This window comes from Phocoena sinus, chromosome 15 (assembly GCF_008692025.1).
Source record: "Phocoena sinus isolate mPhoSin1 chromosome 15, mPhoSin1.pri, whole genome shotgun sequence".
Lineage (NCBI taxonomy): Eukaryota > Metazoa > Chordata > Mammalia > Artiodactyla > Phocoenidae > Phocoena > Phocoena sinus.
The window spans coordinates 21,044,956-21,072,116 of record NC_045777.1 but is presented as its reverse complement, the minus strand read 5'-3'; the positions used below and the strand labels follow the sequence as shown (position 1 = coordinate 21,072,116).

The window sequence follows — 27,161 nt, the reverse complement described above, 5'->3', positions numbered from 1 at the left end:
TTATTGGAGTACAGCTTGGTTTCGGGCGGATGGAAGGAAGACCCCGTACGCTCGAGCCTGTCTGCTTATATAAGGGCTTAAGGACTCGTGTAAGTCCCTGATTCGTCCGTATGGTTTATCGCATTTCGCAAGCCGGACTTTGGATAGGCCACTGCTTCAAAACCTGATTAGCATATTAGGTGCATACGCCCTAGCGGCATACTTAGTGCATGCGTAATGGCTATCCGGCCGCGCCCTACAAATTATGAGTTTGGGATAAAAATATATACCCTACTAATATATACTAATATATATAAAATAGATAGTCAACAAAGACCTACTGTATAGCACAGGGAACTCTACTCAATATTCTGTAACAAACTATATGGGAAAAGAATCTGAAAAAGAATGGATATATGTATATGTCTAACTGAACAACTTTGCTGTACACCCAAAACTAACACAACAATGTAAATCAACTATACCCCAATATAAAATAAAAATTAAATTAAAAAAAATTGTAGCCTCCTTCTCTCCGCCCTCACCCCCCGCCCCCGAGTAGTGAAGATTGCTGCCATGTCCTACCTGCTGTCTGTCATACAAGGGGTGGGGTATCACTCCAGGACCTTTTGCTTCAGATGTGTAAGGTCCCCTATCCAATAAAACATTGTTGTCTCTGTTGCTGTCTCTGTGCTCTTTCTTTAGTCTCAAGGCTGGGCATTTACAAGGCTTGCAGGCCTGCAGGATACAGCCCAACTGAGACCAACCAGGAGAATGGATGAAAATAAGAAAAGCACTGGGCCAAGGACCTTGGGGAACAGCAATATTTCAAGCTCAGGCAAAGGAGGATAAGGAAGAGGAGAATTCAAGTCTGATAAAGAATAGTCAGAGAGGTAGGGGAAGAATAAAGACAATGATGTTCTGGGGTTGAAGAAGGACAGGTTGTAAGAAGCAGGAAAGGACAAAAATTTGTTTCCTTTCTCTGGACAAATAGCATCTGATTTGGACCAGGAATGGGGATGTGGGTATCTCTTGTCTCTAAATCTCAGAGCTTGGAGTAGAAGAAGCATACCTAGAAGCTTTTCAAAGAAGAGCGAGACCAGGACTGAGAAACAGCTCTAATGAAGGCTCCACTCTAAAGGGGGATGTATAAAGAGAGGATGTCTAAGAACACCAGTAAGTAAGGCAGACTAAGGGAAGCTGAAGAAAGGAAGCTCAACAACAGGTCAATGAAGATGAGGACTGAAAGGTCACTGCCGAGGGCCTGGGTTCCATCCCCGGTCAGGGAGCTAGGATCCCGCAAGACGTGCAGTGGCCAAAAAAAAAAAAAGCCACAGCATCCCCTCTATCCAATGAGCCTATTAGTGGGTTGGCAGAATCTGGGGAGAAGCTGGAAACCCTGTGCTAAGTTCCTTGTCTCTAGCCCAAGTCTGCTGCTTGCCTCCTTAGCTACATAATATCTCTTCCTTTTCCCAGGCAGTGAGTGGGCTCAAGGAGCCCTGAGCCAGGCTGAGCACACGGTGTTAGTCCACCATGATGAATCACAGCTCAACAGCCAAATTGTTTTCCTTTTTTTAAAAAAAATTTATTGAAATATAGTTGATATACAATGTTGTGTTAGTTACAGGTGTACAGTAAAGTGATTCAGTTATACATATATATAAATATATGTATTCTTTTTACATTCTATTCCATTATAGGTTATTACAAGATATTGAGTATAGTTCCCTGTGCTATACAGTAGGCCCTTGTTGGTTACCTATTTTATATACAGTAGTGTGTATATTTTAATCCCAAACTCCTAACTTATGCCTCTCTCCACCTTTCCTTTGGTAACCATAAGGTTGTTTTCTATGTCTGTGAGTCTACTTCTGTTTTGTAAATAAGTTCATTTGTATCCTTTTTTATTTATTATTTTTTTTGCGGTACGCGGGCCTCTCACCACTGCGGCCTCTCCCGCTGCGGAGCACAGGCTCCGGACGCGCAGGCTCAGCGGCCATGGCTCACAGGCCCAGCCGCTCCGCGACATGTGGGATCCTCCCACACCGGGGCACGAACCCATGTCCCCTGCATCGGCAGGCGGACTCTCAACCACTGCGCCATCAGGGAAGTCCCATTTGTATCCTTTTTTTAGATTCCAGATATAGGCAATATCATATGATATTTGTCTTTCTCTGGCTTACTTCACGTAGTATGGTAATCTCTAGGTCCATCCATGTTGATGCAAATGGCATCATTTCATTCTTTTTTAATGGCTGAGTAATATATATATACAAAACACATCTTTATCCATTCATCTGTCAATGGACCCTTAGGTAGCTTCCATGTCTTGACTATTGTAAATAGTGCTTCAATGAACATTGGGGTGTGTGTATCTTTTCAAATTATGTTTTTCTCCAGAAATATGCCCAAGAGTGGGATGGCAGGGTCATATGGTAGCTCTATTTTTAAGGAACCTCCATACCATTCTCCATCGTGGCTGCACCAATTTACATTCCCACCAACACTGTAGGAGGATTCCTTTTTCTCCACACACTCTCCAGGATTTACTGTTTGTAGACTTTTTGATGATGGTCATTCTGACTGGTGTGAGGTGATACCTCATTGTAATTTTGACTTGCATTTCTCTAATAATTAGCGGTGTTGAGCATCTTTTCATGTGCCTCTTGGCCATCTGTCTTCTTTGGAGAAATGTCTTCTTAGACCTTCTTCCCATTTTTTTATTGGGTTGTTTGTTTTTTGATATTGAGCTTCAACAGCCAAATTTGATGCCCGTTCCCATCACACCCTCCTGGCCAAGCATCAGGCAGACTGGGAAGCAAATATTTCCTTGGAACAGTTTTCTAATGGCTCTATCACCTGAGTCCTGCTGTGCAGACTCCCTCATGAATAAGAGCATATGCATTGCCTGATCACCTAAATGTGCAGTGTGTATACGTAGTGGTGTGTGTGTGTGAGTTCAGAGACCAACATGAGAGTGCCTTAAGCGGAACAGAAGTTGTATTTCCTTCTCACATAAAAATCAGAGCTGGTAAGAGGTCCAGACCCATGCTTCTCAAATTTTAATATGCACGTGAATCATTTGGGGATCTTCTTAAAATTCAGGTTCCTGATTCACTGGATCTCTGGTGGAGCTGGAGGTTTTGCATTTCTAACAAGCTCCCAGGTGATGGTGAGGCTGCTGGGCTGCAATCCACACTTGGAGGTGCAAGGCCCTGGAGCACTGATTCTCAAATTTTGCTTCCTTCTACCATCATCTGGGGAGATTAGAAAGCTCCCCATGCCCAGGTCTCACCACATAGGATGAAAGCAGAATCTCTAGGGGTGAGACCCAGGCATTAGCACTTTTGAAAGCTCCCCACACAGCAGTCATAGGTTGATAGCAATGATCAAAATGTGCTGGTCAGGAATTTATGGATTTCCTTCCCTGGCAGTGGAGTAACTTCTGGGTTAGAGCTCTCTCTGCCTCTCCTTTCCTGGGGCAACTCCATTGTCCACTGTTCTCAGTGCTCTTGGCTTTGCCCTCTGAGAAGTTCTTTCATATCTGTGAACCTCCTGGGGATCTCAGAGAGTATCCTCTCCTTGGGGTGGCACAGCTTTCACACTCGGCTTCCTCCTGGTGCAGGTTTGGGATCCTAGGGTTACCTTACAAGTCAAATATATAATTTTGGAGTCCAGACTTGTGGTTTCTTGACAAGACAATTCCCTCAAAACTTAGTGTTGACCCTGTAGGTTCAATCATGCCCCTCAAAAAGATATGTTGAAGTCCTAATGTCTTGTACCTGTGAACGTGATCTTATCTGGAAATAAGATTGTTGCAGAGGTACAGATGTAATTAGGATGAGGTCATACTGAGGTAGGGTGGGTCCTTAATCCTAATATGATATGATTTTTTTAAATCTTTATCAGAAGAGGAAAAGAGATACACAGAGAGAGACACACACAGGGAGACCACATGACAATGCAGGCAGAGAGTGCAGGGTTGGGTCTACAAGCCAGAGACTGCCAGCAATACCAGAAGCTGGGAGCGAGGCAAGGAACAGATTCTCCCCTGGAGCTTTCAGAACGAGCACAGGCTTGCTGATACCTTGATTTTGGACTTCTAGCATCCAGGACCGAGAGAGAATAAATTTCTGTTGTTTTCAGCCATTTCACTTTGTGGTACTTTGTTATGGCAGCCCTAGGAAACTAACAAACACAGTAGGCTTCTGATCTATCTTCTAGTCATTTCCATGGGCAAATAACTACAGCCATGGATTTCGTCTGGTGGTACGTTGTGCAACAGAGTAGCCACTAGCCATATATGGCTATTTAAGCTTAAATGTAAATTAAAATTAAATAAAAATTCCATTCCTCAGTTGCACTGCTCACATTTCAAGTGCTCTGTGGTCACATGTGGTTAGTGGCTACTGCATTAGACATTTCAGATTGTAGAACGTTCCCATCAAAACAGAAAGAACTACTGAACGCCATTGGTCTAGTGTATCAGTCAGTTTTTTCCTGCAATAATGTTGCATAGCAACCCCAGAATTTCAGTGGATTATAAAAACAAACATTTTTGGTACCCATGGAACAGCTCAGCTTTAGGTGGGAGGTTGGCTGGACTTGGTTCCAGGCTACAGTTTGTGTTGGGTTTTCTCCATGTGTCTCTCATCCTCTTTAGACTCAGGGCATGTTCTTCTCATGACTAACAGCAGGAGAGTAAGAGGGCAGTCTAAGCCACACAAGCACATTTGAAGCCTCTGCTCAGATCATATCTGGCTAACAGTCCACCGGCTAAAAGTGAGTCCCATGGCCAAGCCCATTATCAATGTCTACGGTGAGAGAGGCCCAACAAAGTTACATGGCAGATGGTATGGATGTTCACTCCTGTATTATCCTATTATAGAGGAGTGAAGAACTGGGAACAATAATCCAATCTACATCGCCTATACATAGTGCTTTCCACCCCCCCTTAAAAGGTAATACTTTCACACGGTTAAAAAATAAAAAGTATATGAAAAAGTATGCAGTGAAAAAGTCTCCCACACCTGACACACTCACCTTGTCCCTTTCCTTTACAAACTCTTTTCTTAGTTTCTTGTCCATCTGCATGAAAATACAAGCAAAAACATATATATTTTCTCCCCACCCCCTTTCTTAAAGGGAGTTCCTATAAACTGCACTGCCTTATTTCTTTTAAATATATATCTTGGAGATTTTTCCATATTAGTATACTTAGGTGTAGTTCTTAAACTTATATTCACTTATTTTCACTCTGTTCTGCTCCTCCCCACTTTCTCAGTTTAATGATGGATTCCTTCAGATGTCTGAGAAAATGGCTTGGGTTGAAAGGCAACACCTTTAATCTGATTTTGCCACTAACTGGCTCCCTATTTGGCCTAGAAGTGCTCCTAGAGGTTCTTGAGAACGTTTTGGGGTCTCATCTCTTGCTAAGGATGTTTATTTACAACCACCTTTTATAATTAACTTGCTTTTATCTCTCAAATTGTTCCAGAGCTGGGAGGGTAGAGTCAAGGCAGCTGCTCTAATTCTTGCAATCCCCTTGGCTGGTGGAAAGGGGGAAACAGGGCAGGGGAGAGCGTGCCCAGTCCTTTTAGAGCTAAAACTAAGGGGGTGGGGGGGTCCCGGTCACATTACCTCCACTCCCACCCTCATTGGCCAGAACCGAGTCACATGATCACAACAAGCCAAATGACCATGCAGGGGAATTATACCACTAAAAGGAAGAAAGAGAATATGCACATAGTAGGTAACAATTAGCAGTCCTTTTCTCAGCGTTTGAGGTCTGTGAGAGTGTACAGTCTGTAGGTCTTAATAAATCTATTTTAAAAATTTATATTGTATTATAAAATATAACACACGTGCAGAAAAGTGCACCAATCGTAAAGAGGACGGTTTGATGAATTTTCACAAAGTGAACACGTCTGAGTAGCGAGCTCCTCGGTCAAGAAATTGACCGGTCGGTACCCCCGAGTTTGTTTCCTTGACAGCAAGGCTAACGGCGACGTAATCACGTGGGGGCAGAGCCAACGGCGGTTGAAGATGATACCCAGAAAATAGGGCGTGGCTAAGCGGAATAGGGAGCCCCGCGGAGCTCAGTTCTGGAGGCCAGGAAGGGGCTGGACCCTTGGCGTTACGCGCTCGGGGCGGGGCTTCCTGGCCCAGAGTCCCGGCTACAGCGAAGGGGCGTGGTCAGGTCGGATGTTGGGGACGAGGTTAAGCCACAGCCAGGGAGGGCGGGGCCTAGCGATCCCGAAGGCGGCCTGGGCCACCAGGGGCGAGTTAGGTGAAAAGGCCGGCCGGGCTTACAGAGGAGAGGAGGCTTGGAGAACCCGCTGTGATGCGCGGGGGCGGAGTCTCGCGCGATCTGGGCGGGCGCTGCGTCGGGGGCGGGGCTTCGCGCCATTTGGGCGGACGCTACGGCGAGAGGCGGGGCCAGTACGCGCGCGCAAAGATGGCGGCGGCCAGTGCACCCGGGCCGCCTACGAATGTGTTCCCATTCCGCGATGCCCGCGCCGCGCCGGATCAGGTACTGGAGGCCGGTCCGGTGGCGCACGGGCCACTGCCGGTGCCTCTGGTGCTGGACAACGGGTCGTTCCAGGCCCGCGCAGGCTGGGCGTGCCCCGGGCCGGACCCGGGCCCTGAGCCCCGGCTGCAGTTCCGCGCCGTGTGCGCCCGCGGGCGGGGCGGGGCTCGGGGCGGGGCGGGCCCGCAGGTAGGCAACGCGCTGGGCAGCCTGGAGCCGCTGCGCTGGATGCTGCGATCGCCCTTCGACCGCAACGTGCCGGTGAACCTGGAGCTGCAGGAGCTGCTGCTTGACTACAGCTTCCAGCATCTGGGTGTCTCCTCACAGGTGAAGGGCGTGGTGGGGTTAGGCTTGAGGGGAAGGGTGAGGTCGTGTCCCCGCTCACAACGCTCTCCGAGGGATAATAGTCACTCCAGTAGTTCTGAATGTCATTTAGTCATTGATTTAGTCAGTCAGTCAAATATTAGGCGACTAACGTGTGTTAAGTCCTGTGCTAGGAGCTTGGGGTATGGCAGTGAGCAAAAACAACGCCCTTTCCTCTTGGAGCACATATTCGGGCTCGTTTGTTAATACATTAATTTATTATCAGATATGTATTGGGCATCTACTCTGTGTCAGGCACTTTTCTAGGTGTTTGAAATAACGTCCGTGAACGTGACACGAAATCTCCTGTGCTTATGGAGCTGGTGTGGAAAGTCGCTCTAGTATGAAAAAACAAACAATAAACGATAGAATTAAGTAGTATATTATGTGGCGTGATAGAAGGACAGGAGAGCGTTACATGTTTTCAATAAGATGGTTAGGGGGAGGACTTGGGAAGAAGGTGTTGCTTGAGCAAGGACTAAAGGAGATGATTGAGGGAGCGATCCTTGTGAATATCTGAGGGAATAGTATTCCGGAGAGAGGGCACAGCCAGTAAAAAGGCCCTGAGGCAGGAGTGTGCCCTAATCCTAACTGAGGGCAGCCAGAGTGAGGGGAAGAGTAGTCAGTGGAAGAGGAAGTCAGAGAAGAAATGAGGGGACAAGTCACACACCTTATAGGCTTTTACGCTGAGTGAAATGGGGAGCCGTTGCAGGGTGTTGAACAAAAAAGGGACGTGACTTATGTTCCAAAAGGATCACCATAGCTGCTGTATGGAGAATGGACTGGCCGGGGTCATAGGGTAGAAACAGGGAGACCAGTTAGAAGGCTGTTGCTGTTAGGAGGTGAGGGATGATGGTGACTTAGATGAGGAAGGAGTTGAGGATGTGGTAAGAAGCAGTTGGATTCTGGAGATATTTTGAAGATAGAGCCAGATGATTGGCTGACAGTTTGGCTGGGGCTTGACTTAAGTTGACCCTACTTTCATATTTTCCAAAGCAACTTCTAGGAGAGATGGGTGTTTTACAGTTGCTTCTGATCCAGTGTTTTGATTGGAGACCAAAAGCCAGTTGAGCCCTTGCAATAAGGATTTCTGTTTCTTTTTAGGCATTAAAAGGAGTATTCTCTTAGCACCTACCAATTTACTCTTTTCTTTCCAAGTAGGGCTGTGTCGATCATCCCATAGTTTTGACAGAAGCCGTGTGCAACCCACTGTATTCACGACAGATGATGTCTGAGCTTCTCTTTGAGTGCTATGGGATTCCTACGGTTGCCTATGGAATAGACAGCCTCTTCAGCTTCTACCACAATAAGCCAAAGAACTTGATTTCCAGCGGGCTCATCATTTCATCTGGATACCAGTGTACACATATTTTACCCATCTTAGAAGGGAGGTGAGTTGCACTTGTGGCATTTGGGCACTGTTTTGAGAAGCATTCAGGAAACGTTTATTGGGCACCTGATTTAAAGGTGGAGTGGAAAGAGCAAGGACAGGACCATGAACTGGCCTCTGGGCTTAGTTCTGACCTCCCTCACTGTGTGAGTATAGATGTCACTTCATCGTCCATCCTTTGTGACCTCCTGGATCGAGTTGGGGTAGATGGTCCCTGAGGTCCAAATCCATAATTCTAGAACTTTATCGTTCTGACTTAATGGTGAGATGGCTAACACTGTACCTGTAGGTAGTAGGTGCTCAATAAAAATGTTCTGAGTAAATTACTTAAATAGATTTAATTTAGACTGTTGTGTTCTGGAGTCACTTTTTAATAAGAAATTTTTAATTTTTTTATTTAAAGCTATTTAATGACAATTATTTAGACCTTTCTTTTTAACTACTGTACCTGGTACATAATAGGTACTTAATAGATGTTTTCAAGTTCTATAAAAGGTGAGGGTAGTTTCTGTCATGTTTAAAAATCTTCTCGTTTTATAGCTGGGTTTTCGTTGTCTGTTAAAGAGACTAGACCGGGGAGGGAGGGATAAATTGAGAATTTGGGATTAAAAGATGCACACTACTATATATAAAACAGATAAACAACAAGGATTTACTATAAACACACAGGATTCAATATCTTGTAATAATCTATCATGGAAAAGAAACTGAAAAAGAATGTATATATAACTGAATCACTTTGCTGTACACCTGAAACACTGTAAATTAACTATACTTCAATAAAAAATTTAAAAAAAAAGAGAGAGAGAGAGACTAGGCCAGCCTCATGCTCTCCTGAGAAGGTTTCTCTTTGCATAGAGATAGAGGGTGTGTAAGTAGTGAGAGAAGGCCTGGCTTCGGGATTGAAAGCCTGGGTTTGCAGCTCTGCTGAGGTTGAGGTACTTAACTTCTTCACTTAGTTTCCTAACATATAAACTTGGGAAAAACTGATTTCTCAGGGTTACCTTGAGAATGAAACGAGATAATGTAGGTGATGGCACTTTGTAAAACAGTCTGAACATTTAAGTGAAAATAAATGCTGTTGAATTTATTGAGACCTATAGTGGGAATTTCTCTTGAAGTTCTTAAAAAATTTATGAAGAAAAAAGTAATTCTTAGACATTACCAAACACTCCTGCTATAGAGTTTTCTATCTTATGTAACCAGAATATGCAGAAATTAAAAATAATATTGTTATTTTATGTTATGTTATATTGAGAGAAAGTGATTTTACCCAAAGGCTAAGAAATGATCAGATTGGGGCATATCATGTTCTATGCTGGCATCTGCTGGTGAGGTGTGATATAGCAGTGACATTTTAGTACACAGCAAGTTCCTAGAGCTCTGCTCCTCTAACTTTCTCATATTGAGAAAATAAAGGTACTCTGGTTCTCCTCCCCTTCACTTCATGTCAGAGGGACCTGGTTCTCTTAGGAGATTACAGTAAGCCAATGTGTATGTGATTACTTAATGTGTTTGCATAAGTAGAAGTGGAGTGTCTAGGGGAGGGGTACTCAAACTCTGGCCTACACTAGAGGGACTTGGGAAGCTTGTCAAAATGCATATTCCTGGGGAAAAATGCATATTTCTAGGCCCTTCCCAGAGCAGATGAGTCCTTCCGAGATGCTTGCCAGAAATTAGATGTTCATGTGTCTGTTTGGATGTGCTCTAGGAATGCCTGCATTGGGTAAGAGGTTGCACTAAGGCAACTTTAAAGTTCCTTCCAACTGTTAGGTTTTATTTCCCCCAGCTGGTCAGTTGCTTCCTTATTAGTCTACATCAAACTGTCCTCCACACTAGTGCACATGCTCCATATTCTCTCCTCCACATTGCCAAAAATTTCAGTGCTGTTTCCATCCCTTGGTTGTAGGTTGGATGCTAAAAACTGCAAACGCATCAACCTGGGAGGAAGCCAAGCAGCTGGCTACCTCCAGCGTCTCCTGCAGCTGAAGTATCCTGGGCACCTGGCAGCCATCACTCTCAGCCGCATGGAGGAGATCCTGCACGAGCACAGCTACATCGCTGAGGATTATGTGGAAGGTACAAAGAGGATGTTTGCTTGCAGCTTTTGAATGTTGTCTACCTTTGGGGTGTTCCTTAAATTGTTCCCAGGGTGACTCTTTCGCTCACTTTTTTCCTCTTAGTACTTTTTAGCATTCCCTTCCCTTTTTGGTATTTGTTTTCCTAACAGACTTTTTCAATTAATTGATAACTTGCATATGTAGGTTCTTTTTCAACATTGTTTTGGCTACTCTGGTTCCTTTGCCTTTCCATATAAATATTAGGATCAGATTGTCCATATCTACAAAAATGTTCTGTTGGGATTATGATTGAAAGAACATTAAATCTGTAGATCAGTTTGTATATAAAACAACAACATTCTAAATGTAGATTCAGATATAATGTTAACTCCAGATTGGGGAGAATTGACATTTTTTTTTTTACTACCTTGAGGCTTCTAATACATGAACATAGTATGTCTTTCCATTTATCTAGGTCTTTATTGATTTCTTTCATCAGCATTTTATAATTTTCAGTGTATAGACTTGTACATGTTTTATTAGATTTATGCCTAATTATTTCTTTCCTTGTTTTTTTCATTTCAGTTTTCAGTTGCTCATTGCTATTGTATAGAAATGCAATTAATTTTTGCATGTTTACCTTGTATCCTGTGACCTTGTGAAATTTACTAGTTCTAGTTTTTTGTAGATTCCTTGGGAATTTCTAGGTAGACATGTCATCTGGGAATAGGGACATTTTTATTTCTACCTTTCCAATCTGTTTGCCTTTGTTTCTTTAGGAGTGGTAAGAGTGGACATTTTTGCCTTGTTCCTAATTGCTGATCTTGTGGTGGGGAAAGCCTTTAGTCTTTCCATATTAATTATATGATGTTACCTCTAGTTTTTTTTTTTTTTTAACCTCTAGTTTTTTTACAGATATCCTTTATCAAATTGAGGAAGTTCCTTTCTGTGCCTAGTTTTGCTGATCATTTTTATCATGAATGGATTTTGAATTTTGTGAAATGCTTTTTCTGCATCTGATATGATCCTATGGTGTTTGTGCTTTGGACTCTTCATATAGGAGGGTATCATGGTTGCTTTTCAAATATTGAACTAACCTTGATTTGGGGGGATAAACCCCACTTATTCATGTAAATTATTTTTTAATATATTGCTGGATTCAATTTGGTAAATTTTATGAGGTTTTTGTGTATATTCATGAGGAATATTAATATATACTTTTCTTGTACTGTCTCTGTCTTGTTTTGGTATCATGGCAATGCTGGTCTTATTAAATGAGCTAGAAAGCGTTCTCGTCTGCTTTCTGGAAAAGACTGTGTAAATAATTGATATTATTTTTTTCTTTAAATGTTTGATAGAATTCTCCAGTAGAACCATTTGAGCCTGGGGATTTCTTTTTCTGAATGAATTCAGTTTCTTTAATAGAAGTAGGACTATTTCGGTGATTGCATTGGTGTCTTCTTTTTTGCTTTAGGTTTATTTTGCTCTTTTTTTCTAGTTTCTTAAGGTAGAAGCTTAGATTATTACGATAACTTCTTTTTAATACAGGCATTTAAAGCTTGAATTTCCCTCTCAGCAGTGCTTTATCTGCATTTCACAGATTTTGGTATGTTATGTTTTCTTTTTTACTGAGTTCACATATTTTCCAATTTCGCTAAGCCTTTTTTATTTGGAACCATTGATTATTTAGAAATATATTATTTTATATCCAAGTGTTTGGAGACTTCCTTGTTATCTTTCTGTGGTTGATTTCTAGTTTAATTTCATTATGGTCAAAGAACTTATGTTGTCTGGTATCAGTTAAACTTGTGAAGATTTGTTTTAGGACCCAGGCACGAGCTGCTTTGGCGAATATTCCATATACACTTGCAAAGAATGTGTAGCCTGCCGTTGTTGGGTGGAGTATTCTGTGATGCCATTTAGGTTCTATTGGTTGATGATGTTGTTCAGTTCTTCTATTCTCCTCTTCATTTTCCATCAAGCCATGTTGATTATTAAGGGTGTTGAAATCTCCAGGGATAATTGTGAATTTTCCCATTTCTCCTCTCAGTTCTGTCAGTTTTTGCTTTCAAGTGTCTGGAGCTCTTTTGTTAGGTGAACATTTAGGATTCTTACTTCTTCTTGGCAATTGATCTTTGACCATTATATAGTGTCCCTTTTTATCCCTTGCAATTTTCTTTGCTTTGAAGTCTGCTTGGACATTAACATAGCCACTCCAACTTTCTTTTGATTGGTGTGTCTTTCCGACCTTTTAATCTACCTGTATCATTATATTCAAAGTAAGTTTCTTAATAGTTGGGTCCTTTTTTTTTTAAAAAAAAGATCCCTCTGTCAGTCTCTATCTTTTAATCGATATGTTAAGACCATTTCCAATTAATTTAATTCTTCTTATGTTTGGGTTTAGGTCCACCATTTGATTTTTTGTTTTCTGTTATTCCTTCTCTTTGTTGTTCTTATTGCTCTCTCTTGCCTTCTTTGGGTTATTTGAACATTTGAAATTTTTTTTTTGGTATTCCATTTTAATTTGTCTACTGTGTTTTTCATTGTATATTTCTCGTGTAGGTTTTTTTAGCTGTTGCTCTAGAGATGACAGTAAACAGGCTTTTCACAGTCTTCTTAGAATCTCTGTTTTACCAGTTCAAGTGGAACATGGAGGTGTCAGCATGCCAGAGGCCCCCTTTTTTTTTTTTAACTTATTTATTTTATTTATTTTTGGCTGCGTTGGGTCTTTGTTGCTGCTTGCAGGCTTTCTCTAGTTGCTGCGAGCGGGAGCTACTCTTCATTGTGGTGCACGGGCTTCTCACTGTGATGGCTTCTCCTGTTGCGGAGCATGGGCTCTAGGTGCGCGGGCTTCAGTAGTCGTGGTGTGCAAGCTCAGTAGTTGTGGCTCACGGGCTCCAGAGCACAGGCTCAGTAGTTGTGGCACACGGGCTCAGTTGTTCTGCAGCATGTGGGATCTTCCTGGACCAGGGCTCGAACCCATGTCCCCTGCATTGGCAGGTGGATTCTTAACCACTGTGACACCAGAGAAGTCCCCAGAGGCCCCTTTATCCTTCCTCCTTTAGTTGGACTTGTCTTCTGTGTCGCACCTACATACATTGGAAACCCATCAGACGTCATGGTTTTTACTTCCAATTGTCAATGTATTTTAAGGAGCTCAAGAGGAGGTTAATCTACTGTGTTTAATCAGATTTTCATCATTTCTGTTGCTTTCCCTTCATTTCTGGTGCTCTAGATGGTATCCTTTCTGTGTGAAGAACTTTATTTAGCAATTCGCTCAGAGCAGGTGTGTTGGCATCATGTCCAGGTCTTATAGCTGCATTTCGCCGATTGGGTGGCTTCAGAGATGGGATGGAGTGTGCTTCCTCCATCTTACCCGCACCTGGAACCCTGGTGCCGACTTTCTAATCTCAGTGCTATTAGTGTTTCTGTTTCCTAACTTCCAAAATCATTCTGTTGAAGAATTGCAGAAATGGCGGTGCCCCGATTACTATGAGAACAATGTCCACAAGATGCAGCTCCCGTTTTCCAGCAAGCTCCTGGGCAGCACCCTGACCTCCGAGGAGAAGCAGGAGAGGCGGCAGCAGCAGCTGCGGCGGCTGCAGGAGCTCAACGCGCGGCGGCGGGAGGAGAAGCTGCAGCTGGATCAGGAGCGGCTGGACCGGCTGCTCTACGTGCAGGTGACAGCATGCCCCCCAGGGCGGGACCTCAGCCTTGCTCCATATAACGCATCATGCATCTTTTTGACCTGGGGTCAAGAAGGGGTCTGAGGGGGGGGTCATCCATGGAGAGATCGTGCGTGTAGAGGACGGTGTAGCAGCAGGACCTGAGAGCTGTGGACCTGGCCTCGTTGATTTATTTTATTCTTGTGGTCTCCTTTGTTTGATTTTTAACTTTTGGTTTAAGTGTAGCACACGTGATGCAAAGCGCACAAATCTTAAGTGTCCAGCTCAATGAATTTTCACCACTGAAACATGTGATGTATCCAGGTCAAGAAACAGAGCATTACCAGCAGCCCAGAAGCCTCCCTCAGCCTCCTCTTAGTAACTTTCCCATCTCTTCTCACCCAGAAGCTAACATTTGTGACGTCTGTCCCCATAGATGAGTTTTGCCTGCTCTGGTGGTGCTGAGATGGTGATGCGTGGGAGCTCAGAGATAGCTGGGGAGGAGGGCTTCGTTGTGAAGCTTTGGTGGTGGGGGAGGGGGTGGTTCCATGGGGGGGCAGGCTCAGGGAGCTCGGGGAGCCCTCTGCCGCCATCGTTCTCTGTCCAGTTTCTAAGTTCCATCTCTCCTTCCCGTGCGTGATTGCCCCGATGCACATCTTTGAGGATGGATTGTGACTGCTCGGCTTGCAGGAGCTCCTAGAGGATGGCCAGATGGATCAGTTTCACAAGGCCCTGATAGAGCTGAACATGGACTCCCCGGAAGAGCTGCAGTCCTACATACAGAAGCTCAGTGCCACAGTGGAGCAGGCGAAGCAGAAGATCCTTCAAGCAGAAGTCAGCCTCGAGGTGGACGTGGTGGACAGCAAGCCAGAGGTACTGCGGGCCTCGGGAGGGAGGTCCCGCGGGGTGGGGTACAGCAGGGGTCCCCAACCCCGGGGCCGCAGAGCAGGAGGTGAACAGTGGGCGAGAGGGTGAAGCTCCATCTGCCGCTCCCCGTAGCTCGCGTTACCACTGGAACCATCCCCCCACCGTCTGTGGAAAAATTGTCTTCCATGAAACCGGTCCCTGGTGCCAGAAAGGTTGGGGACCACTGGTGTAGAGAGAACAGCCCTTTCTGAGGGCGGGAGGAGTGTCTGGAGAAGGCTGACATCAAAGGGGTTGTGACCAGATTCGGGGGAGAGAGAGCAGAGTGGTGTGTGATATCTACGGGTACACGGGTCGGGGCAGGGATGGCACTGACCTTGTACCAACTGAAGTTCTGAGCCAAGGGGTTTCAGCCGGTAGAGCTCTGTCCCCCGGGAAGGGGATGTGTGCGAGTAGAGTAGGAAGAACATACACACGCCTATCGTGTGGCCCATCTTGAACCTGAACCTGTCCCTCTGATGGTTCCTGGGCAGTTAGTCATATGCCCCCTTAACTGTCTTCTGATCTTCTATTGAATATATCATGGTTGCTCTTTCATTCACCTCCTTTCCATCTCCATGCTCCCTAAGGACAGGGCTCATGCTTCATGTATAGTTTAGGAATTTCTTACAGCCGCTAATAGCCATGCTCAATAAGATATTTGTGGGTTGATTTAAGATCAGCCTTTTGTTAGTTACTAAACACTAACTCTTTGATCTTCTCTCTCCTTTTTGTCTCCCTGCCAGTGGGCTGTTAGTGTTGATGTGGCCAAAAGGGCAGGTGGCGGGGCTGAGATAGGATCCTGGGTAATTCATACCGTAGCACTGGGCCCTGCGTGGTGAAGGGGCTGCCTGCAGGTCACACCTCGGCCCCAAGTCACTGGTTGGCTCTCCTGTCTCTAGAACTGGACGAAAGTGTTAATAAGTGGACACATTGTTGCTGAATCTGTCATCTCTAGAGTGCTAAAACAAAGGAACTTGTTCATTGCCTTATGACACTTGTGGGGCAAGATTAGCCAATCCAACTGTTGATTTTTGTTTTTAAATCAACTTTACCTATACGTTTAGAAAGAAACAGTCTTGTGGAAAACTCCAGTTTGCTGCTGGGTGTAGTGTGGTGCTTACCAGGGACCTCAGGGCCGTCCTTGGCTCGGCAGGCAGCCTGCTTTGCAGTGACTGTGTCTCAGCTGGAGGCTGACTCTCGGTTCCTGCCCTCAGCCTCACCTTCCCCACCTCTCCGACAGGCTGTAGACCACGTGAGGACAGTGACTGGCCATGAGCACGCCTGACTGAGGAAGCAGATCCTGAGTCAGGCTGCCTCGGCACAGCGCACTGGATCACTGAGATCCAGGGTAGAAGTGCCCCGACCGCCATCTTATTCTCGCACAGCGTCCCAGATCAGCTTCCAGAGAACTACTGTGCCTTTTCTAGTTTGCTCCTTTTCAGGTCTGTGTTTCAGATTTGAGCTGTTGTTTCCTAGGATCCAGATCCACATTGCTTTTGTTGTTTATTTATCTGTACTCAGTTTTATCATGCTTATCAGCATGTCCACAAGACGTCAGCATCTTTATATCAGAGATGGACCACTAAGCCACATGCACGTGGGGGAGTTCAGATTTAAAAAGGAAAAAACAAGCAACTCTGAAGATGATTCCCAGACAGTCGGGGAACCAGTTCTTCCTTTCCTTTTTTCGTTTTTCTGCATTTGTTGCGCGCCCTGATTCAATCACTCTTTATTCAGTCAGCAGATACTGGAGTCCCTACTTTGTTCTGTGCTCCAAGGGAACATACTCAAATTTCTCTGGGCTTGGGGTGATTTTGAAATGTTGTACTTTAAAAGGTTTCCCTACGTACAACAAATTTGATGAATCGATCTGTCCCCAAAGCTTTAATGGTCAGGGTGATTGTTAGAGATTAGATCGATTACAGTAACATTCATGGAATAAATTTGGCCACGACACTGGCCAGCCAGTTCTACCTTTCAAAAAGTATTTGTTATATTTTCCAACAATATAGTTCTTTTAGAATGGAGAGAACAGATTTATGTGGACCACAGTTCATATTGAAATGCAATCTAAGCAGTAATGGCTGCACTGGATTAATATAGCTACACTTTTTAGCTTCCAGTGTTTTCTAAGATCCATTTTTTCGGGACTTCGCTGGCGGCCCAGTGGTTAAGATGCCATGCTTCCAATGCAAGGGGCATTGGTTCGATCCCTGGTCGGGGAACTAAGTTCCCACATGATGCATGGTGCGGCCAAAAACATAAATAAATAAAAATAAAATCCATTTTTTCCTACAGACCAATCCATGCCAGCCCTCGGTATTCTGCAGGTATTCGACGAGGATGTTGTAAAGGAGTGGGCTTCCTTTTGAATACTTTTAAAATTTTAAATACTTTTAATATACTTTAAAATACCTCCTAATGAAGTATTTAAACTAAAAGATGCTGATTTTGCATCGCTACGAGCGCAGCGTAAGGGGATGGGGAGGCGGGAGCACAGCTTTCGAGCACCCTTGTTTGTTGGAAAAGACAGTGGGCCAAATACAGAAAGTGCTCTGGCCTGACGAGCCAAGATCAGAGCTGCCCTTTGCTTGTTTTTATGCTGCTCTGGGCTGTTCCAGGGAACCATGCTGCATCCTCTCTGAGGGACTTTGGCAAACTTGCTCTGTTCAGTTCCAAGAGAACAGTCATGTTTACGTTCCCGCATGCCACCCAGTACACGTGGAGACCCTGGCAAACCCTAGGGGGAGAGAAACCAGCCATGCCAGAGAAATATGTTCTGTCTTAGATGCGTATTGTCGGCATTGAAATTACCAGCTTTGTTCCTTTCTGTGAATCATATGAATTGGGATAAGGAAAATATCTTTTTATCATTTTTAGTGAAGCTAGAAATTATCTTATTTTTAAGGTGAGGTGCTTTTGAATATAGCTAGATATGAAGGTGGATAATAATAGTTTTGTCACAGCTGAAGAAGCCTTTTGAAGCCCAGACATTCTACAATCCTCTTTATTCTAGAGAAATTTGAGGGTTGCCAGGGACTAGGGGTACAGAGGTGACTAAGACGCAATCCCTCTCCTCCTTGGTACCTCAAAAAATAGGGCCACAGAACCATACTCAGGCTGTAATAAAACTTATCAAGTGTGGTGGTAGATGTGTGTGGGAATACAGAAGGAGTTTTGAGAAAGGATTGAGGTGTTTGAGCTGGGCCCTGAAAGATTATTTGATTTCAGCAGATAGCAAATGAGGAAGGAAGGACATTTTAGATGGAAAGAAGCACACGTGCGGGGAGCAGAGCACATCGGGCACAGAGAGCGTGGGAGATGAAGCTGGAAGGGAGGCCATGGCCACCTATTAAGGTCTTTATCCATCGCCCAGATATTATCCTTCAGACAGAGCCTTCAAAGTGTGCTGAGCAAGGCAATAATCTGATGAGATTTTATTTTAGGAAAGTAACTGGCAGCAGTTAGGATGATGGCTTTAGGGAGAGGCAAGGCTGGAGGTGGGAAGACAGGATTAAAATGTGTGTAGTCATCCAGAAGAGAGCTGATGTTTGTCAGTGGCTGTTGGGGTGGAAGGTGGAGAGGACACACTTCCAAGGTAGGAGCCAAAGATCCTGGTGTCGTTCAGGAGTGGCAGTTGCTGATGGTCACAGAACATGTGCCAGACCCTGTGCTGGGCGCTGTGCAAGTATCATCTTGATTAATTTTCCCAATTCCGTAAGTACTGTCTTCATTCCCATCTTATGAATAAGGAGACTGACATTGAGGCGAGGAAAGAAATGTGCCCAAGGTTGCACAGCTAGGAGCAGCGCAGCTCAGAGACCCGGGCAGTCCGGGTCTAGATTGTCTCCGGTCACTGAGGCTGGGTTGAAAGGCAGCAGGGGGAGGTGGCGCTGGGGACCGAGCTTAGGGCGATGATGAGCTGGGTTCTGAGCCCCCCATCTCTGGAGTCTCTGTGAGACACCAGGCAGGACTGTCCAGGACCCAGCTGTGGAAGGACCTAGACTCATACAGGGAGTGGGGAAAGAAGAATGCCTGGGGAAGGCCACTGCTGAGGGGGTGGGTGGAGTCGAAGGGAAGAGTGTTATGAGAGGTTTAAGACACCTGCTGACCGGTGACAGAGGGATGGCCTGGTAGTGGTCTGGGGCTCTCTCTGCTCCTGCCTCACCAGAAGCCCGTTTCACGTATCTGCTGCTACATAAAAAACACTCCACACTTAGCAGTGTGAGGCAACAACCGCGTTAATGTGCTCCTGAATGTGATGGGTCAGGAGTTCAGACAGAGTGGAGCAGGGGACTCTGAGACCTCAGCTGGGAGGACTTGGACAATTGGGAACTGAACTCTCTGGAGGGTTTTTTCACTTCCCTGGCATCTGGGCTGGGATGACTCAGAGGCTGGACTCCACGGACCTGAGCACCCACACGCGGCTCTCCACACGCTTGGGGCTTCTCAGCACGGCCACTGACTTCCAGGAGGGAGCTCCCGGGAGGGAGGAGCCGGAGAGCATATGTCAAGGGGCTTTGCCTTATTTAAGAGTGACTTTGCGTTTTACCTTTGCAGCTGATTATGAGTAGGTTCTAGGGAAATGTAGTTAAGTACTCTGAATTGTGTCGGTAATTTACGTTCGTCATAGATTCTGAGAGTGAGGAGGGCTCTTCTCTCAGGCAACCTTGGTGGTTGGTGTTGAATCTGCTCGAACCCTCCCAGGACGCCGTCTCATCAGATAGTCCTCTCTACAATAGCTGTCACTGTTAGAGCCTCCTTCCAGGGAATGCAACAGAGTTCCTTCCTGAAACTTCTCCCCTTTGAGTCCAGAAGGTACAACTCATCTGCCTTTCATGTGGGAGGATGACAGATGCCCGAGGACATCATCCAGAACTATCCCCCCACCCTCCCAACTTCATTTGTTCAGGTCAAAATTAAAGGTGTCCTAAACCCTCAATTGGGAACCGTGCTGGCATGTCTAGGCCCCGCCCAGGGTCATTGTCATGGAAGAGGAAAGCCTATTCTACAGGCCTCCACATATGGGAGGCATTGGGCCGCCTTGGAGCCTTTAGTCACATCCCCAGCCCAGTGGACCTGCCCTCAAGGGGACTGATTGCTAAGCCTGTTAGTGTTGGCACATATGTTTATTAATTATTGAGACATTGACTTGATTTTGCCCGTAGTCCAAGCTGCTTTGTAGGACACCAGCTCTCACACCCTCTCCCCCAGAGCTCTGTGCGTGGTGGTGTGACAGGTGCAGGCAGACAGTCCTCCCCGGGGCGCCAGGCTGGAGCTGCCCCTCAGAAGCCTTCAGAGAAGGTGGGAGTTGATGAGGCTTGTCTCAGTGGGAAGGGTAGGGGATAAGAGCGAAGCTCATCCCTGGCGTTTTAGTCTTTTAATCTTGTGTTCACGTGTGTTCCTTTTTTTAACAGTTTAGAAACTTTTTCATAGTTTTTATGTGTGGATGTACTTTTAGGACGTTAGGCAAGATCCCAGTTCTTTTTGGTGACAGTGAACTCATAGAACTAAGGCTCGCTGAATTACAGGTTCTGTCCACTTGTGTTTCTTCTCTTCTCAGACCCCTGACCTGGGGCAGCTCGAACCATCTCTGGAAGACGTGGAAAACATCAACGATTTCGAGCCCTTGTTTTCGGAGGAAACGCCCGAAGTGGAGAAGCCGGTGACCACGGTCCAGGTTGGCCTCCTGTAGCCTCCACCTTGCTTATGCTTTGAAGCTTAACATAAATGACCAGTCAGGTTTAGTCTTCTTCTTTAGGAATACTTTTCCCTAAAATACCAGTTGTATTTTCTAGAAGGGAGAGTCCCAGTACCGAAAACTTCCGAAGTCAGGGTTTTTTGCCCCCCCGTGGTGATTGTTTGGGGTTCCAGCACTAAGCTCCGTGAATCTGTGAGAAACAGTCTCCTCGGTGGAAGCATTTGGGCAACTAACTGGGGACTTTAGACCCGAAGACCAGCTTTTACTGATTTTATTTACATTTAAGCCAGTGTCATAATGCTTCATCCTCATTTGGGTCTGTGTTTCTGTCATTACAATGGCAGCCAGGTAGACTGGCGTGAGGCTGAGACACACCTGGGAGAAGGCCTTCTTGGCTCTGTGGGCACTGAGGACTGAGCCAGGCACTTGGTCTTCCAGTACCCGCCTTTCTCAGCTGCTCTTCACCAAGTCTCTTTCCCTGCATCTCAGGGACCATTTCATGAAGCAGATGTGTAGCGCTTTATAATCCAAAGGTTGAAGAAGGTAGAAAATTGAATTATCAAATCAAGAGAGTTGGGGAGAGGTTATTCTGGCACAAAGGACAGAAGCTATGTTGGCATAAGAAATGCAGTTAGAAGAAACTGGCAACTGGGCTGTTTGTTCTCATGGCCTAAAAATATCTTCTAAACCTTGGGTTTTTAAAGCCCGTGTTTAACTTGGCAGCATATCATCAGCTGTTTGTTGGGACAGAAAGAATTCGAGCTCCAGAAATTATCTTCCAGCCGTCTCTCATCGGGGAGGAGCAGGCCGGCGTAGCTGAGACCCTCCAGTACATTCTGGACAGGTGAGACTGAAATTTCTTTCTTTTACGTCTATTTTCCTGAACCATTTCCTTGAATTTTGAATTCAACAGTGGATTTGTTGGCCAGGCATCTCCTTTTCATTGACTTGCTGCACTCAGATGGTATTCTTTCTCTCTCACCAAGCGTGGCACAGAGTTAGGGCTCTCTAATTCATTTCTGAACGTGTAAATGCTTGATTTGAGGAGCTTTAAGAGTTTCTTTCAAAAATTTGGGCAACATGATATATGTGCATTGGCTTTCCTATAAATCTTCACAGTATTGCAGACTAGTGATTCTAAATCACCCTAAAAACGTGCAGAACTTAGTTTTTTTCCCCACCTTGCATTTTATTTATTTAAGAGTTTGCATTTCTACAAGAACATGCCTCCCCCGCACCCGTTTATACAGGTATTTTCCTGCAGTGTGAGTTTTCCTAATACAAGTTGGACAAGTAGGGAACACGATTTTGTGGCACTCTGGTTGCTATTGGTTAAAACAGGGTGGAAACTTACACCTAGCAAGGAAGAAAAGCCATTGCAGCTACTTAGAGTGGCTTTGAGTATTGTCTAGCAGTGGGTGGGAAAGTGAGCAAACACAAATAAGAAAACTAGTAGTAAAAAAAAAAAAAGCACAAGTGGAGAGATGGGTCCTCAAAAGGAGAGGCAGAACTTCTGGGGGTGATAGAAATGTTCTGTATCTTGGGTGTGGTGAAGGTTACTGTGTAATGGTTACTGCTGTTGATGGGTATATAAGTTTGTCAGACTTCATCCAAATGTATTTAAAGTAATCCTCAATAAAGTCAGTTTTTTAGAAAAACGTGTTAGAAGGGCATAATATTTTAATCATGCTAAGGAAATGGATTGACCATTCAAATTAAGGTTTTGGCTAGCTATTTGGAATTCTATAAAGACACAAATGAAAAATGGAAGGCTTTTTTTTTAACTTTTTGCATAGACATTATCTGTTTTGTACTGAGAGCTTGCATTTCCACATCCAGATTCTCTTCCAATATTCAAGTTGGAGGGACTAGAGCAGAGGAATCCTTTTGTCCCCAGGTACCCAAAGGATGTGCAGGAGTTGCTGGTTCAGAATGTTTTCCTCACTGGCGGGAACATGATGTATCCTGGGATGAAGGTCAGAATCGAGAAGGAGCTGTTGGAGATGAGACCCTTTCAGTCTTCCTTTCAGGTACCAATTGTCCGTTTAACCAGCTGTTTCGAAAATAGCCTTAATTATTTGTTTTCTGGTTACAAAAGTAGTAAAGTGTAAATGAGAAAAATTACTTGATAATTCCGTCATCCAGAGATAGCCACTATTAACACGTTTGTGGCTTTCCTTCTGGTCTTCAATCTATGTTTAATTTTCTTTTTTTTTTTTTACTTTTATTTATGTATTTATTTATTTAATTTTGGCTGTGTTGGGTTCGTTGCTGTTTGCGGGCTTTCTCTAGTTGTAGTGAGTGGGGGCTGCTCTTCGTTGCGGTGAGTGGGCTTCTCACTGCAGTGGCTTCTCTTGTTGCGGAGCATGGGCTCTAGGCGCATGGCTTCAGTAGTTGTGGCGATGGGCTTAGTTGCTCCGCGGCATGTGGGATCTTCCCGGACCAGGGATCGAAACCGTGTCCCCTGCATTGGCAGGCAGATTTTTAACCACTGAGCCACCAGGGAAACCCTATGTTTAATTTTTAAAGCAGAATGGAAATCGTATTTTACATATTTCTTTGTTTTAATTGACAAAGGAAGGCCTGCATATAGTAAAAGTTCGGAGAGTACAAAAGAGTGTACATTGAGAATAAGGCATTCTCTAGGAGGCTGCTGGGGAGATTTTTCTTTCTTTCACATATTTTCTGCACATTTGAGTGTATACTGCTTTGTAACCTGAATTTCTTAACCTGTCGTGAGCATTTTCTCCCATGTCATTATTCTTCTAAAATACTTAAAAAAATGACTGTATGGTGTGGATGCCCCACAATTTATCTACCAAATTCCTGATCACCAAGAAACATGGTCAGAGCTCCTGTTGCGGACCATGCACCTTGGGATGCTGAGATGTCCTAGACACCAGATGCCCTGGCCCCAAGGAGCTTGCTGTCCAAGGGGGCAGCAGTCAGATGAATAGGCTGGGATAACCCACAGTGTGAGGGGCATACAGACGTAGGCACCTAGGAAGGCTTCTTGGAGGTGAGTCTTCTGAGGATGAGGAGGTATTTGCCAGGTAGGGAGTGTGGAGGGCTGTGAGGTGGAGAGAGCACTCCGGACAGGGCTTAGCAGGAGCAAGGGCTCGGGGGCCGCGAACTTGCTGAGTGGTGAGCAGCTGGGTGTGGCTGGGGCTCATGGCTGTGAAGAGGGGTGGGGGAGGGGAGTGTGCAGGGCACACATGGTGCAGAGCTTCCGTGTCCTGCTGGGGGCTTGGCTGTGGCCCCCTGTGCCGCACGATGTGTTGTGCGTTCAGGGTGTGGTCTCTGGGCTTTGGTCCTGACTCCGGCCCTGCCATCACTGAATTTTGCCAGGCCTCAGTTTTCTCCGCAGTACGGAGGGGATCGTCCTGGTGCCTGTTAGCAGCATTCAGCGTGCCTTGCCTGTCAGGTGCTCAGCACAGAGCCTGCGTGTGATAAACAGACATCAGCTGCTGTGCTGAGGGTCCCTAAGAACTCTCCAGGTTCCACAATTCGCTAGAAGGACCCACAGGATTCAACATGTAGTCCTCATGGTTTATCACAGTGAGCACTTCCCCGGTGCAAGGAGTAGAGTGAGAGCCTTACACTCGTTCTGTCACTGACACTTTCTAAGCCAGAGCGGTCGGGGCTTTTGTGGCCCTGATTTTGTTGATGGTCCCTTCTCGCAAGTCTCACCCTCATCCTCCTCCATCTGTGCTGATTCCACCTGCCCTTTACTTCAGAAAGTTCCAAAACCACCATTCCATCCTGGGACTTCTATGGATGGGGCAGGGAAGAGGGAGGTGGGAGGTCAGACAGGCGACTCCAGAGCAGGGGAGGCCCGATCTGAGCTGGAATGCGGTCCGCCCAGTGCTCAGCTCAGCCTCGTTGAGGGGCACTCACAGGGCTGCTGACCCCGGCCTTGCTCCCCTAATAACGGAGAGCCCAGGTCAGCCTCTCTGCTCTCATTTCCCCTGAGGCTCCCTTGCCCGCATGGCCAGAGCCACCTCGCATCAGCCTCTGCTTCCCTCTGCTGGCAGAGAGGGGATCAGGTCCAGGAAGGTCTTCCCTCCAGGTCTCTCCACCTGACGACTTGTGGTCTACAGCATGGAGCAGGAGGCAGGGCAGCTGGTCCCTCTCCCACCCAGAGCGGCAGATCTGACGTTGGTAGAGTAGCTGCTAACCACGTATCCACTGAGGTTGTGTCCAGTGGGCTCTGCATGCTTGTGTGATTCTTGAAGAGTCTGGAGCATTTCACTCAGCTCTCCTTGGAGGGTGCAGAGGTAGTCCTGCCCCGTCTTGGAATTAAAGGGGGCCCTCCTGCGTGTGTATTTCTGGGGATAAAGTGTAGGGGCTGTAGCTGGCCTTGCTGAACATTCAGTCCTCGGACCCTGATGGGAGACGCCCATCCAGTGACTGCTCTGCTCACGTTTCAGGTTCAGCTGGCCTCGAACCCTGTGCTGGACGCCTGGTATGGTGCTCGCGACTGGGCCTTGGACCACCTGGACAACGAGGACGTCTGGATCACCAGGAAGGAATATGAAGAGAAGGGAGGAGGCTACCTCAAGGAGCACTGTGCTTCCAACGTGTATGTCCCCATCCGCCTGCCCAAGCAGGCTTCGCGCTCCACAGAAGCCCAGGCATCCGGCAAGGGCTCGGGGGCCAGCGGAGGCGGGGCCGGCGAGCAGGCGTAGCAGACGGGCCCCTGCAGGGACCTTGGGCCACGTCGGCCAGTGTGACAGGACGGTGACTCTGCCAGCTGTGTCCAGCCCGAGTGTGCTGGGAACATTTGGCTGCAAGATGGATTTCTCCTGGGGAGAACAGTTTAGTGCCACTGGGAGTTACCCTCTGCAACTGTGTTGTCTTGGGGGCGTTGGCGGTGAAGGGACTGTAGGTGGCCTGCTGTCTTTGCTGAGCCATGGATGAGCCATAGCCTTCACTTCCCGCAGCAGTGAATGAAGACAGGGTGGGGGACGGAGGTGTACAGTCTGCACAGGCTTCCTTCTTACCACATTTTAAAGCCTTGTTTTTTAAAAAAAATCCTTTAAATGTTATATTGTCAGTGTAGATAGTCTTCTAAATTTATTCCAAAATTGTGTGAATGCCCAGCAGATGGAGTTCTTTCACATACAGGTAAAAAGGTAACATTTGTATCCTAAGAACAATCAACCACGAACTCTCAGGGGCTAGAAATATTTCCCTCCTTCTTCTATTTCTGCTTAGAAATAAGGAAAAGGGGGCCCAAAGAGGGGAACCGGATAGTACGAAGTCACTCCGTTAGGGCCTGCCCAGTGCCCACTTCTGAATGGACAGGTGTGGGGCTAGTGGCCCGACTCTTGTTTGTACTTTCTTTGCTGGAAACTTTTCCACGATGTGAGGCCTTCCTACAGTTTTTAAAACTTCTCTTCCTGTGAGTGTGTTGGCTGCTTAACTTTTCAGTTCTTTCCGAAGAGAGAAACAGACTGGAAAAGGTGAGCCGTGGAGCCTTTTCAGTTTAGCCACAACTTCACATTCCCTGGACCTTTGCAGCCTCATCATAAACAGATAACCCCTCTCTTATACAGAGATTGCTTGGTGAGAATCTTAACTCTCAAACATACCCAGTGCTTGAGCCCAGAAGGCTCCGGAGCTGCTAGTGTCCTTGTCACAGAATCCGTACGTTTAAATCCCAGGGGGTGTCTGGCCCAGCCCTCTGAGGAGGCCACTTTAGAACCAGTCTGCTGCTGCAGTTCACCAAGGACTGTCACCTGCATCTCCAGCTCTCGGGGCTTCGACACCGAAGACCGGGAAGGGCCAGTGGTGGTGGAGGAGGAAGCGGAAGATCCAGGCCAACTCAGGGCCCCCCACGGCCCTGCTGGGGAGCCCCAGGCCATCCACGGCTGGGCCTGAGGCCTGGTGAGATGGTGAGAGCAAACGGGAGCTGCCGAGAAAGGACAGATGCGAAGAAGGCAGGCCCCGCCTCCTGGGAGAGGTTTCCATATCAGGTTTCTGGGGAGAGGAGTTGTGCTGACTGCCGTAGGCCTGGGGAGACAGGGGTCTTTCTCCCACAATCAACATTTTAAACAGCCCAAACAGCAGTGATGAGGTGGAAGGATTGCCCTGGAAGTCCAGCGAGGAAGGACCCTGGGTGGACAGGTAAGCTGGGCTACAGCGTAGTCCAACAAGAAGTGTGAAGCCGGGCCTAGTCGGAGTGCCCGTAGCCTGGCACTGAGGAGGTTTGGGGCTGCAGTGAGGCTGGACCTTGAGCTCTCCCACTTTATCTCTAAGCCCTCACACTGAGCTTGCCGTGACCTCTGTGACAGCTCTCAGCCCTTCCTCACACAGACCACCAGCAGCACTCATCATGGTACCGAGAGCTTTTTCTCTGCCCCAGATGGTCTCTTATAGACTGTAAAGCATTCCCCAAGAGCAGGAAGAGGGTTTTATTCAGCTTGGAGTATCCACAGCCCAGTGCTGGGCCTGCAGGGTGCTGTGGGCTCACAGGATTTTGAATGAATGACCAACTGGTTGTGTAGATAAATGAATGACTAAATCTGTGAACAAAGACAATTTGAGACTAGCTCGTCCGCTCTGT

At 46.2% G+C, this 27,161-nt stretch overlaps 1 protein-coding gene across 1 annotated transcript; it reads left to right on the top strand.

Moving 5' to 3' along the window:
* Window positions 1-6,423: 6,423 nt before the first annotated feature.
* Window positions 6,424-25,685, top strand: ACTR5 (actin related protein 5). The gene is made up of 9 exons (XM_032606424.1): window positions 6,424-6,835; window positions 8,033-8,262; window positions 10,171-10,340; window positions 13,784-14,001; window positions 14,677-14,859; window positions 20,456-20,572; window positions 21,298-21,437; window positions 22,491-22,623; window positions 25,024-25,685. The coding sequence occupies exons 1-9, from the start codon at window positions 6,437-6,439 to the stop codon at window positions 25,279-25,281; spliced, it is 1,848 nt and encodes a 615-aa protein (XP_032462315.1). The 5' UTR covers window positions 6,424-6,436; the 3' UTR covers window positions 25,282-25,685.
* Window positions 25,686-27,161: the final 1,476 nt, after the last annotated feature.